Raw genomic sequence first — 13,303 nt, 5'->3', positions numbered from 1 at the left:
CATGTATGTTCAAGGTAAAATACAACCATGTTTGATTAAAGTTTCATTACCAATAACATAGCCAGAGGTAGGGGTTCTGAAAAAGAAGTAGTCTATATCGCAAATCCTGACACACACACACACACACACACACACACACACACACACAAACACACACACACACACACACACACACAGAGAGAGAGAGAGAGAGAGAGAGAGAGAGAGAGAGAGAGAGAGAGAGAGAGACAGAGACAGACACACAGAGAGAGAGAGAGAGAGAGAGAGACACACACACACAGATAGAGAGAGAAAGAGAGAGAGAGAGAGAGAGAGGAGAGAGAGAGAGAGAGAGAGAGAGAGAGAGAGAGAGAGAGAGAGAGAGATAGTGAGTGAACGCTCAGTAATATTGAAAACAAGAAGGAAAATCATAGTTATACATACTATAGCAATGACCAAGTCCAGTCAATAAGAGAATGCACGTCCACTGTGTGAAAGCCATTGCTGGAATATGGGAATGAAAGTTAGGTTTGCTCTTTCAATATGTGTATCCAGAAAAAACCGGAAAGTCGCTTCAGAACAAAAGCAAATTGTACCCTACTTCAAAATTGCATCAGAGATGTCTTTAAACAATTATAATATCAAAGATAATAAGCGCTGTTTCAGACCAGTGTGTATAATGGCTTGTTGATAACAAACTCTCTATTCATCTTTGGAAAAAACACCCAATGTATCTTAGAAAGCTTAGAAACACGTAATAAGGTTCATTGCAATAGCAATGAATATATCGATGTTGCTGTAGACAGTTTTCAATCTGGTGAGAGCATAAAAGTTAACAATATACTTCGTTTTCTTTATATAACCAGACATGATTTATGTCATCATGCTCAGTAGTATTGCGGGTGGTTCGCTACATCTAATGTACTTGTTATTTACAAACACATATGGCTATTTGCATATCCAATGGCATTTTCCCAGAAGAGATTGAAATATTATCTATGTGAGTTACTAGGTTAACAACCGCGCAAGCGCGGATAATCACAATATACAAATTATAAATCAACAAATAAAGATAGCAAACAGTGATCAATCATAACTCCTATAAAGAATACAAAATTAAGAGTCAAGTAAACACAGACTCCTGGACATACCAAAGGTGGTGTCAGGTGCTTAGGAGGAGTAAGGATCCCCTATAGACTGATTACATTTGCAGTGAGTTCCATATCAGGTAAACGGAGTTATACGTAGTGCCGTGAACCTTTTATCTTGATCAATCCATAATTGAAATCAGTATGCAAAGATCTGCAGACAGCAGATAATTTCGCATAATGGAAAAACGTTATAATATGATATGACAATTTAGTTTATTATATTTTCATGTAAAATACTCGAATCTGATTAGTCGAGAAGCATATAAAAAAAACAACATATTGTTACCCTCTGAAAACAGAAACACGCGGCCCAGGGTGATAGTATCTTGCAATGGGTAACAGTACTTGACATTATAAAAAGTTATCACATGCGTCAAATTAATGCGCGTATGGTTCGCCGTAGATTGTTAGACAACGGCGTTTGAGCGTTTGTAATAAACACGAATACCCGCATCGATATACAAAATATCGCAAGACAGTGATTGATCAAATGTCAACAGACGTAAGTCTTTCTGCTTTGATGTTTATATAACATTCAGTATAATAAAACAAATATTGTATGTAGTTGAGGGTAACATTGAAAATGTTCACCCCTCGAGAAACCATTGTCAACCCCGTCGTCTTAATGAGGAGTGAACATAATTATGTATTGGGCGCACATGTAAAAATTTAAAATATTGAGAACAAATTCGGATTCAGAATAAGATGATCTGTTTAAAAGAAATCGACATATGAGCCCTTTATAGAGTAACAGACCGGGTTATTATTCAGATGATGGATTCTACTTGTATTGAATAATGATAATTACTTTGAAAATATAATTGGATCAACCAAACATACTGACTCACTAAGCATGGAACCGTTACATTAGCATTAGTTATCTGTAATTGTGGGTTATTGTGAAACGAAATACTGCGTTCAACTGTTCCATTTTGTACTATTAAATATATATCCCAACATTCTCTAAGTCAAAATTTTTGAAGATTTATTTTATTAAACTTGATAACTGTTTATAACAATTTTCGCTACCCCAAATCAACACGCCACTTAAAAGTAAAACCTATAAGACATTTCTGTTAATCTTCTGTTGCTACAGAGGCAGTATTCCCACTATTGTACCGCACTTATATATTACTTATTGGACGGTGTCCCATTATTTTGACTTACTGGACACAGCAGAGGGTTACTAATGGCTGACTGACAGCTGGATAATGAATCTTGGATAACAAAGGATGACATCAAAGAAATTCTAACCAGTTTTGCAAACAACAATATTAATGCCCAATCTAACTCAAACAGATGATGAAATTTGCATATGTATTCTAATTCAAATTTCAAAAGCACTAATTCCCATATATATAGGTATATACACCTGGACAATATTGAGCAAAATCCTGAATGTTCATCTGGATATTATTTACATGGAGGAATTTCAGAAATGAATCACTGAAATAAAGAAACCCAGAATTGAATCACCAACATAAAGATACCAATCGCCCAAAGTACAATGACTTCTGATGTTTGTGTACAACGATGACGTTTTCGACATATTAATTACTAATATACCGTCTAAGAAAATCAAATACATGTTTTGCTATTTTCAGCATCAGCGAATGATTGATTGTATATTGTTTAACGTCCCTCTCGAGAAAATTTCACTCATATGGAGACGTCACTATTAGCAGTGAAGAGCTGCAAAATTTAGACCTATGATCGGCACTTTCGGCCTTTGATCAGGGAGGGGTCTTTATATTGCCACACCTGCTGTGACATGGGACCTCGGTTTTTGCGGTCTCATCCGAGCGGTCCGCCCCATTTAGTCGCCTCTTACGACAAGCAAGAGGTACTGAGGACCTATTCAAACCCGGATCCCAACGGGAAGAAATGAATAATTAGATCAAATCTTATCATCGGAATCTTGATAACAAAGATTTTATAAGTGCAATTGTTATGCCGAATAGTTGACCAAAAACGGTTGTTCAGAATTTCAGATTTACTGCGAATGTATATTTAAAGGTAGTTTCTGTTCAGTTCAACAAATTAAGGGCATAATTAAGATTACACGTACTTTCTTCTCATCAAACGCACTAGTCAATAAACACAATTCACTATTTGAAAGACAAATACAAAAAAACACTACATTGTAAATAATGGTCCGATTTCTTGGACATTGCCAGATACATTTTAGTGCAACCTAAATTTTGTAACTCGGCTCAAAGTGCTGTAGACCTTACCACTTCTTTACAAACAGATGTAAGGTTCAGCGCTAGCAACAAATAATTCGTAGAATGTTTACATATTACGCGTTTAAATGCATAATTCCTGTAAAATTGACCTTTCTACCGTCGGACAATGGAGTATGTACAATAGAAAACGCCCAAAATATCACTAGAAATACAAACTAATGTCAACAAATATATTTCACACTATTCAAAAATTCCTACACGCATACAGTATATCACTGATCATAACATACGATACAGGTCAAAAACACGGTGTCACGCAGAATGAAAGCGTGAGCCTAAAAAAAAGTCGGTGGCTTTGAAAGTGCGGTTTCTGTGTATTCTATAGTAGTTGCGTGGACCTTCCAAATTCAAAAATAAATATACATGTACCTACGTGTCCACAACCGGGAAATCAAACTATTGGCAATAATAGTAGTAGCGTCAAGTGATTTGTTACAGCGTCAAATTAAAGCGAACCCTAAATATCGTGAATCGCCATCCATTCAATGTTAAAGTGGCTGCATTCATTGTCCACTTTAATGATAAATTTTTTGAACTCGACAGTAACTTAATTTTAGTATGAAAACAACCAGTCACGCAGTTCAAGCTTTTCCAACTTGCAGTTGTAAATGAAATCAAATATCATTATTTTAGAGTTGCGGGTCTTTTTAATACACATTTTTCCTTGGGTCGCGACCAAGCAAGCGTCACCTGATAGACGTGTACCTCGTGTGTAACAATATAGAAATTAGGAAATAGGTACATGTAGTGAATAAAATGTCAAGTTAGTTTTCCTTGCTAAATAGATAGATTAAATGATTTTACTGCCTGTTAGATTGATAATGGTAAAACAACTTTCCATGTTATCTGATTAATTCTTTTAGACTTTTACATTACTCATTGTGTAGGATTAATCGCACTCACATTCAAAATGCACTTCTCTGTCGATTAATATAATCTTCATTATTAATACACAAAGTTGAACCCATTATTTTGTCAAAGTTAAAGTTGCTAAATATTGCTCAATCAAAAAAAAAGGGGGGGGGTTAAAAAATGAATTTCTTGATATTCTGTTCATCACGTTGAATGATATGAAAAAAACTTGATAGCTATATGCATCAGCTACTGAAAGTTTAGTTTTGATATAAACTTATTAATTTATCACATTTTGAAATACGAAATTAATTATTTCTACGACTCAAATAGATGAAAATATATTGTCGCAGCCAATTACCCTGATACAAGGTCTTTCATGCAAATACCATCAACACTTTGCTTCACGAAAAAAGGCAAGATAATATCATAAAAAATGATTAATTATAAACATGGACGAAGACCAAGTAAAGGCGTTGAACCTGGCCTTAGATACCATATTGTCAATATAACTGGCCAAGCCGGTTGTGGAAAGACTTACAAATGCACAGATATGATTAAAATCCCCAGAGCGTTCCACGGTTTGGGAGGTAAGTTTTCATGGAAATCCGAAAGAACCATGAAAGAACCATTGACACTGCTCCACATAACATTCGTTTTTCAAAAGGTGTGACTCTATATAAACAAAAAAATTCATCCGGCCTTTTCATGTGCTCAGATCCAAATTTGATCATAAAAAATGAAATAGTATATTATTATTTCTTTGAGTACATGTACTTTATAAAAAGAATCAAAACTTTATACTATAAGTAATCAAATACCATGCCATCAAGTAGCACTTGTGCATGTATCACACACATATATGTTTCTTGTCTACAGTGTGCATAATAATGATACTAATTATTAAAAACAACTACCCTCCTCCAATCCCCATATCCTTTTAGACCATAATCAAACCTTGTTCTGTTTTGATCTAACCTTCAACTCTACATTTTCTCAACACCATTATGCTCCAAATCATAATCAAGTCAGTGTCTACAATAAGATTGATTGGTTTTTCTTTTACGTCCTGCTGAAAATTTTTCACTCATATTAAGACGTCACCAGCTTTAGGTGAAGTACAATTTTTTTTAGACAAATGCTTAGTGCTCAGGACCGTAGCAGTGAGGGTTATTTATCGTGCCAACTCTTGTCGCGACACGAGACCTCCGTTTTAAAGGTCATATCCGAAAGACCCATGCTTTTCACTTCTAAATGCCGAGCGTTTGGTGAACGAACAATCACTGCCTATTTTAACGTCTTAGGTTTGACGCGGTCGTGACACGAGCGGGGATCGAACTCATGACCTTCCAGTTACGAAACGAAAGCTCAATGATAACTAAAGATATTTGAATGAAAGGTAAAGATAACGAACAGTTATCAATCTCATAACTCCTACAAGCAATACAAATTAAAGAGATGGGCAAACACGGATACACCAGAGGTGGGGCCAGGTGCCTAGGAGGAGTAAACATCCCCTGTCGACCGGTCACACCCGCCGTGAGCCCTATATCTTGATCAGGAAAATGGATTTATCCGTAGTCAAAATCGGTTTGTAAAGAACGGACTATCACTGATATGAAACACCTCAGACAGCATTTGACCTAATGACAAGTTGTTTAGGCAATCTACATCGTTACAACGACCGTACAATTTTGATCAGTATCCTGTCTCGATTGAAAAATTAATCATACGCAAAACAAGCTCGTGTGTATCGAATCATTTGAAAGACAAACACCATATACAAGTGACATTTGAATATTGCTGGATAAATTGACGATGGAGAAGCTGGTCATTCGGTTTGTTGAGTTGTTAGTTTGCCGTTCATATTTATGTTCAATAAAATATCTACATGTATGTATGAAGCAGATGTGGAATACTCTGTGGTGTATTTCATTTTGAGTTTACTGGGATATATGGAATCGACATATGAAAATGATTATTGCTCATAGATAAAATGTCGATATATCTAAATGTCGAGTTGAAGGCCTCTCAGTTAGAAGAAAGTCTGCTTCACAAGAATATAAAAAGTCAGTTTACAAAATAGCACAGTTCGTGCCCATGGAATTCCAACAGATTGTTGGTAGACCTGGTATCCTAAGACTACGAAGATATTGTAAATGAGGATCTCCGTCACCTTTTTAATATCAACTGCAGAGTACTTGTACGTATAATCAGAGTGGTGTTTAGATTCTTAGATTCTTTGAATGACTATCACTAGATATGATTATTTCCTTTTTCTATTTTTGTTAAAGCATCTATCTATGCTGTCAAAAAGCGTAGTCTTTAATTTATAATAAGGAATGGTCATGTAGAGTGTTGAAACAGTCAAACGTTTTGATGTTGTTGATTTAAGAAGAAAAATGCGATTTCAAATATACTAAAAGTGTTTAGAATCTTTAGAATCCACATTTAATTTACACCACTTCTGACATGTGTAGTCCCACAGTACGTTTGAAGTTTCTCCTTCACAGTTGTCAATATTTTCGTAAGGAGATATGCGGTTAGTAGAACACTTACTGGATCCAGCAATGTATCTTTGTTATGTTTTTGTGAAGATTAGGAATCCAGTATAGGTACAGTCACTGATATTCACTCCTCTCACTGACGGGGATATTAAATGTGTCTAAAACTGAGCATGATTTTGAAGAACTTCATTCCTTGAAAGGGCAGTTGGAATATAAGTACGATTACCAAATGTGGAATGGAATTAATGCCAAATTCGTTTAAAATACGGTTGTAATAACGAGTCTTACAAACAAAGAGAATGTCGTTACAAACTTTCTTAACTTGAACCAAAACATATTCCTCATATACATGTACCTTATATGATTTTTGTATCACTTCTGATATACTAAACACAGAAGGATAGATGGTATGCGCTTTTTGATGTGTGAAATACATGATTTTGATATTCCTCTTACGCTCTTTATCCATCCTGACAAGGTATCAAGCTCTTCTTTCTATATTTAGCACATCGTCTGGCATACCTTTTGACAGAATTCATAATAGAGATGAAGGTTTGTCGCTAATTGAAAGCCCGAGGTTCTTCGACTTTGGGACCTTTCTAAAATAAGTGATTCAGGTCCTCATTCATGCTGTAAAGACTTGGATTAAAAAGTAAGTGACAGACAGTAACTCTGACAGTTTACCAAATCCATTTATTAAAGAAAAATATACAAAGTATTGAAATGTAAAAAAAAAAAAAAAAAAAAAAAAAAAAAAAAAAAAACAAACTTCGTTTGCATCTTTTAAACAAGAAATCTTCAGTGACAACAGATACAATATGATGGAGTGAGCTGTTAGATATACTGTATTCAGGGTTATTTTTGCCCCGTGTTATTTCGCCTTTCTACACCTGCAGGCAGTTTCGCCCCATTTTAAATTCGCCCAGACATAGTTGTGTTAAAAGAGATATGAGAGAAAACAGTTTCGCCAACGCTTAAATTTGCCCAGTGACAACGTGGGCGAAACGGACGAAAATAAAACGGGGGCGAATATTACCCTGTATACAGTAAATAACAGAGAATGGAAAATATCCAGAAATTACCTGTGAAAAGAAATCAAACTGCAAACACTATTGGTTTCAATACAGAATCATTAACAGAACAAACTCGTTTCTATCCAAAATTAAAAACATGTAAGTTCTAAGATGTGTAGTTTTTGTCACAAATAGGATAAACAATAGAATATATGCTGTGGACACGTGATGCTGTTCATGAGTTTCAACTTCACTTAGAAAATAGAATCGATTCTTAACAATTTGTACCAAAAATATATTATATGCATATACAAAATACTCTTTTCCTTTGGTTGAAATACTATATTTATACAGCAAGATGTACTGAGAAATCATTGAGCATTAGTTTGGCAATATCCTATTTAGAAGCTTTTATGAAACATAAAAATGGTGATAATGAAAATTTTGATGCTCAATAGAACAAATGAGACGTAATCATTCCATCTCTCTCTCTCTCTCTCTCTCTCTCTCTCTCTCTCTCTCTCTCTCTGTCTTAACAATGTATGTATCGCTATATGAGTTTGCTATTCTTATTTGTACATGTGTTTAGACGGTTAACAACAACAATAATACGAATAAAAAACAAATACAATTTGATACAGGGAGCTGGTAATCTGAAGAAAGGTAGTAAAAAGTTTTGAGCCTACATTGTTGTCCCAACCTAGCCCTAAAGGATTACAAACTAACTGAAAATGAATTAACACAAAGATCGATGCCTCAACACGAATATGATTGACATGACCTTGCTGTTCTGGATAAGAGCAAGGTCACAGGGTCATAGGTCATGGTATGATATGAAAGATTTTGCCATAATAAATCTATATGTGTATACAAAATTTTATCTTAAATAGTTCAGGAGATACTGAATAAAACAGATTTTTATCAGAAGTAGGTCAAATATCCTAGTCAAGTTCACAAGGCTAAACACCAAAGTATAAGGTTTTGCCATAAAAAAACTATATACAAAATATAAAAGCTTTACTATAAATAGTTCAGGAGATATTGATTAGGGCAAATTTTTTAAGAAGTAGGTCAAGGTCACCAAATCAAATACAATTGTATCATCAGGTCTTGTCATCAAAAATCTATATACAAAAATGAAAGCCCTGCCTTGATAGGATCATATATATTTCAAAACCTTTCATTTTATACTATGTCCTTTGACCTTATGACGTAGCCTGATAAATATATTGGGACAAAGATATTTATCAGACTTCGTCATAAGGTCATAGTATAAAATGAAAGATTTTGAAATATATATAGTTAATGAATAGGTGAGTTTTTTCCAAATTCAAGGTCAAAAGGTGTTTATATGAATTAAAAGGTTTTGTCATAAAAAATAAAGATACAATATATGAAAGATCTTCTTTAATCGTTCAGGGCATATTGAATAGACCAGATGTTTATTTTAAAAATGACAAACTTCCAGGTCAATGTCACAAGATCTTACACCACTGCATCACATGGAAAATCGTTCCGTAAAGAATACATATACAGAATAATACAGCCCTAACTTAAATAGTCCAAGGGATATTTAAAAAGATGTTTCCTATGTATTACCCTTTTATCCTCTATTGTGGCCCCACCCTACTCCCAGAAGCCATGCTTTTAATAAACTTGAATTTACACTACTGTAAATCAAGAAGCTTTCTTGTAAACTTAGGGGGCCCCGTGGCTGAGTGGTTAGAGCATCGCGCTCAAAATCACACGGCCTCTCACCTCTGTCGGCACGGGTTCGAATCCCACTCGCGCCGGTAAGTGCGAAAGTTTCCCAGTTTACTTTCGGAAGGTCGGTAGTTTCTTCCCAAGTACATTATATCTGGGTTCTCTCTTCCACCAATAAAAACTGGGCACCAACAGATAACTGAAAAATTGTTGAGTGTGGTGGAAAACATGAAACAATCAATCATGTAAACTTGATTTTTTTTCTCCCCCTGTGGTTCTTGAGAGAGATTTTAAATGATTTCTTCAGTATACTTAAATGTAAAACTATGATCCCCTATTACGGCCCCACCCCACTCTCGGGGGCTATGATTTTAACAAACCTGAATCTGTCCTATGGCAAAAAGCTTCCATGTAAATTTGAAGTCTTTTGATCCATTGGTTCTTGAGAAGAAAAAAAATATCCTATATTTTCACATGTAAAACTTTGATCTCCTATAATGGCCCCACCCAAATCCCCGGGATATGATTTCAACAAACTTCAATCTGCACTTTGTCAGGAAATTTTCATGTAAATTTGAACTCTGCTGGACCAGTGGTTCTTGAGAAGATTTTCAAATGTCCCATCTTATTTTTGCATTTTCGTGATTATCCCCCCTTTGAAGGGGACATCGCCCTTTATTTGAACAAACCTGAATATCCTTTACCTAAGGAAAATCTGTACCAAGTTTGATTGAAAAAAAATGACCTAGTGGTTCTGGAGAAGATGAAGATATAAAAAGTTTACAACGATGACGCCAACGACAGACAACAGACAGATTTTTATCAGAAAAGCTCAACTGAACATTCGGCTCAGCTGACCTAACAATTTAATTCTGAACATGAAGTTCATCATAATGAGAAGTGTTTAGTTGGCTTTCATTGATTACCAGATACACATTTCCATTTTCTTCTGATGCATCATTGCTGGTATTTGTGACTGGGGCAACACTTTTTGCATTTACATCATTCTCGTATGTGTTGTTTTCTTCATTACCACTGTCCATGATTTCATATAATCCAATTTCCTGTGTCTCTAGGTTTGCTGGTCTTTTTCCTAAATGCACATGTGAATCCGGAAGTGAATGGTCTTTACCCGGAAGTGAATGGTCTTGACGATTTGCATTTGTGCGTTCTTTTTCTACAAAAGTAACATCTTTCTCATTTCAATATCCCACGTTGTACGCCAAAAATTATCAAATTTAAATAAAAGGCTTTGATTGCAGTACGTACAATGATATAATGTTAGTATGCACATCAGCTGTGTGCAAGCAGACGGAAACTAACAGATACGAATACTTACAGGCCGTTCAATGAATGAAATTACAAAATTTTAGCTTTCATAATCTACTTATTCAGGCCAAGTATTTTAGTTAGACACTATATATTCAGTTATCGAACCATGTCTCGTGAAACAGGTTAATCCTAATCGCCAAAAGTGGGATTATCAAAAATTGGGAGATTATCACTTTTGGGGGACTGTTCGACAGGGGCCCGTGATTGTCCATCTTTATATTTTGTATTATTTATAAAAGTTATGAGATTGGTCACTGTTCGTTATCTTCAACTTTTACTATTCTATGTAAATAAAAAAGGAAATAAACCCTGCATGTGTTTCCTCTTACCGGTTTAATTAAACCCTTTAAAGATATATAATTTGCAATTACATAACCCAGTACTAAACTCACCAATTTTCCTCACAAATCTATTATTTTTCTACATATTTCTACTACCCATAGAAATTATTACTAAAAACGATAATGGGAGAAAAAACAAATTTGCAGACACTATAACAGATACACGTGTGGGTATATGTATAACAATTTTAAGGACAATATGTTGGTGACACGACATATAATTCAGTTATCACATGCTTTCTCTTGAAGGAATACAAGTTCAGTTTGCATTTTAGCTGGATTGGTTCATCTTTGACCTATTTTTAAGCTAAAATAGACCAAACAGTTTTCCGGGCTTTTTTTTCATTACTGATACAGATAGTGCACTGATATTTAATCAACGGCTTTCTTTCGGAGGAATAAAAGTTCAGTTTGCATTTCAGTTGGATTGGTCCATCATTGACCTACTTTTTGGAAAAAATGGGTCAAACAGTTTTCCGGGCATTTTTCATTACAAATATAGATATTGCACTGACATTTAGTCATGGGATTCTGCTTGGAGGAATACAAGTTCGGTTTACATTTCAGCTGTTTTGGCCTCCATGGCTGAGTGATTAGAGCATCGCCCTCAAAATCACATGGCCTCTCACCTCTGGTCGGCGTGGGTTCGAATCCCGCAAGCGCCGGTAAGTGAGAAAGTTTTCCAGTTTACTTTCGGAAGGTCGGTGGTCTCTTCCCGGGTACATTGTATCTGGGTTCTCTCTTCCACCAATAAAAACTGGGCGCCACTAAATAGCTGAAAAATTGTTTAGTGTGGCGAAAAACATTAATTAATCAATCAGCTGGATTGGTTCTTCCTTCACCTACATTTGGGCGAAAATAGGTCAAACAGCTTTTCGGACTTTATCTCATTACGGATACAGATATTGGTGTACCGTGACCCACTTAAAGTCTTTTCTATTCAGAATGTGTGTTGTATCGATTCAGGGAGCACAAATTGTCTCCAGGTTGAATTTCACTGTCCGACTGGCGTATATTGTACCGTTTTCAATTCTTGTTGTAATCATGTTCTTACTGTTATTTAGAGAAATATTTTTCTTATATATTCCTATATAAAACTTTGATCCCCTAGTGTAGTCCAATCCTTTACCAGGGGACCATGATTCGAACAAACTTCAGTATGCAGTACATGGTGATGCTTGCATATCAATATCAGAAACCATGGCTCTGCTGTTCTAGAATTTTTTTCCTATTCATTCACGTAAAAGATTCCCTATTGTGGCTCCACCTTCACAAGATGAGCAAACGTGAAACTGCACTACCTGGAAATTTTGACTGAACGATATCTACTTGTATTTTGAAAACATTATCATCCATACAGATTCGAGACTCGGAATTGAAAAGTTATAGCTTTCTGAATTTGTCTTTCGACATTGCAATATATCTACACTTACTATTTAATCCTGTGATAAAATGCAATAGAGAACTTTGAATGATATTTGCCTATAACTGCAAAGACCGAATCACTATAAATCTGTTAGGCGTATGACCACTGTCGAGCATGTCATCTGCATTTAGGCCCACAGGAACGCTTCAACCGGTAATTTTATAAAAATAATAGTAGGAGTCTTATACCATACAACTTACTAATACAATTATTATTACCCTTTAATATGTTTACGGTGTGACCGTTGAGACGAGCGATGACCCATGAGCCAATTCATTTAACGCGGTAAATATAACGCGGTTGCTGTAAACAGTGGTTTGTGACATCATCATTGTTTGCGATTGTTTTTCTTTCAATTCAAGCAATTATCCACAGCAAAACCTACGAACTTATGGAAAAGCTTGTCTGGAATTTAAAATCATTTGTGGTGATTTTCAAACTATTTATTTGTTTTATCTACAGGGTTGTCAATGAAGTATACCGCAGTGACGGTAACATTTTCCCGAAGCATTATGGGTAATCCCCATCATTTTTTATCTGATGAAGAGCAAATCACTTTACTCAATTGTGTAATCATTGGAGCGAGCTCGTCGCGTCGCTTTGCGACGCGATCGAGCTTCGCTCGCTATTAGGGAATGATATAAGACCCCAACTATTATCATTACAGATAAAATTACCATACAGTTCCTGCACTCGGCCCCATGTACGTGTGCCGAATAAAAACAAAGCTTTGTTGTCCATTCCCATCTAAT

The 13,303-nt window shown here is 35.5% G+C and overlaps 1 protein-coding gene across 1 annotated transcript in view; it reads right to left on the bottom strand.

Annotated features, from left to right (window-relative positions):
• Positions 1-7,164: 7,164 nt before the first annotated feature.
• Positions 7,165-13,303, bottom strand: part of LOC130049624 (uncharacterized) — a 37,294-nt gene continuing 31,155 nt past the window's right edge. Inside the window, exon 11 of the mRNA XM_056147487.1 lies at positions 7,165-10,629. Within this exon, the coding sequence (XP_056003462.1) occupies positions 10,319-10,629 (311 nt within the window). The 3' untranslated portion in view covers positions 7,165-10,318. The remainder of the gene's footprint in view (positions 10,630-13,303) is intronic.

Source organism: Ostrea edulis, chromosome 8, assembly GCF_947568905.1.
Source record: "Ostrea edulis chromosome 8, xbOstEdul1.1, whole genome shotgun sequence".
In the NCBI taxonomy this organism is placed as follows: Eukaryota; Metazoa; Mollusca; class Bivalvia; order Ostreida; family Ostreidae; genus Ostrea; species Ostrea edulis.
This window is presented reverse-complemented; position numbering and strand designations above follow the sequence as displayed.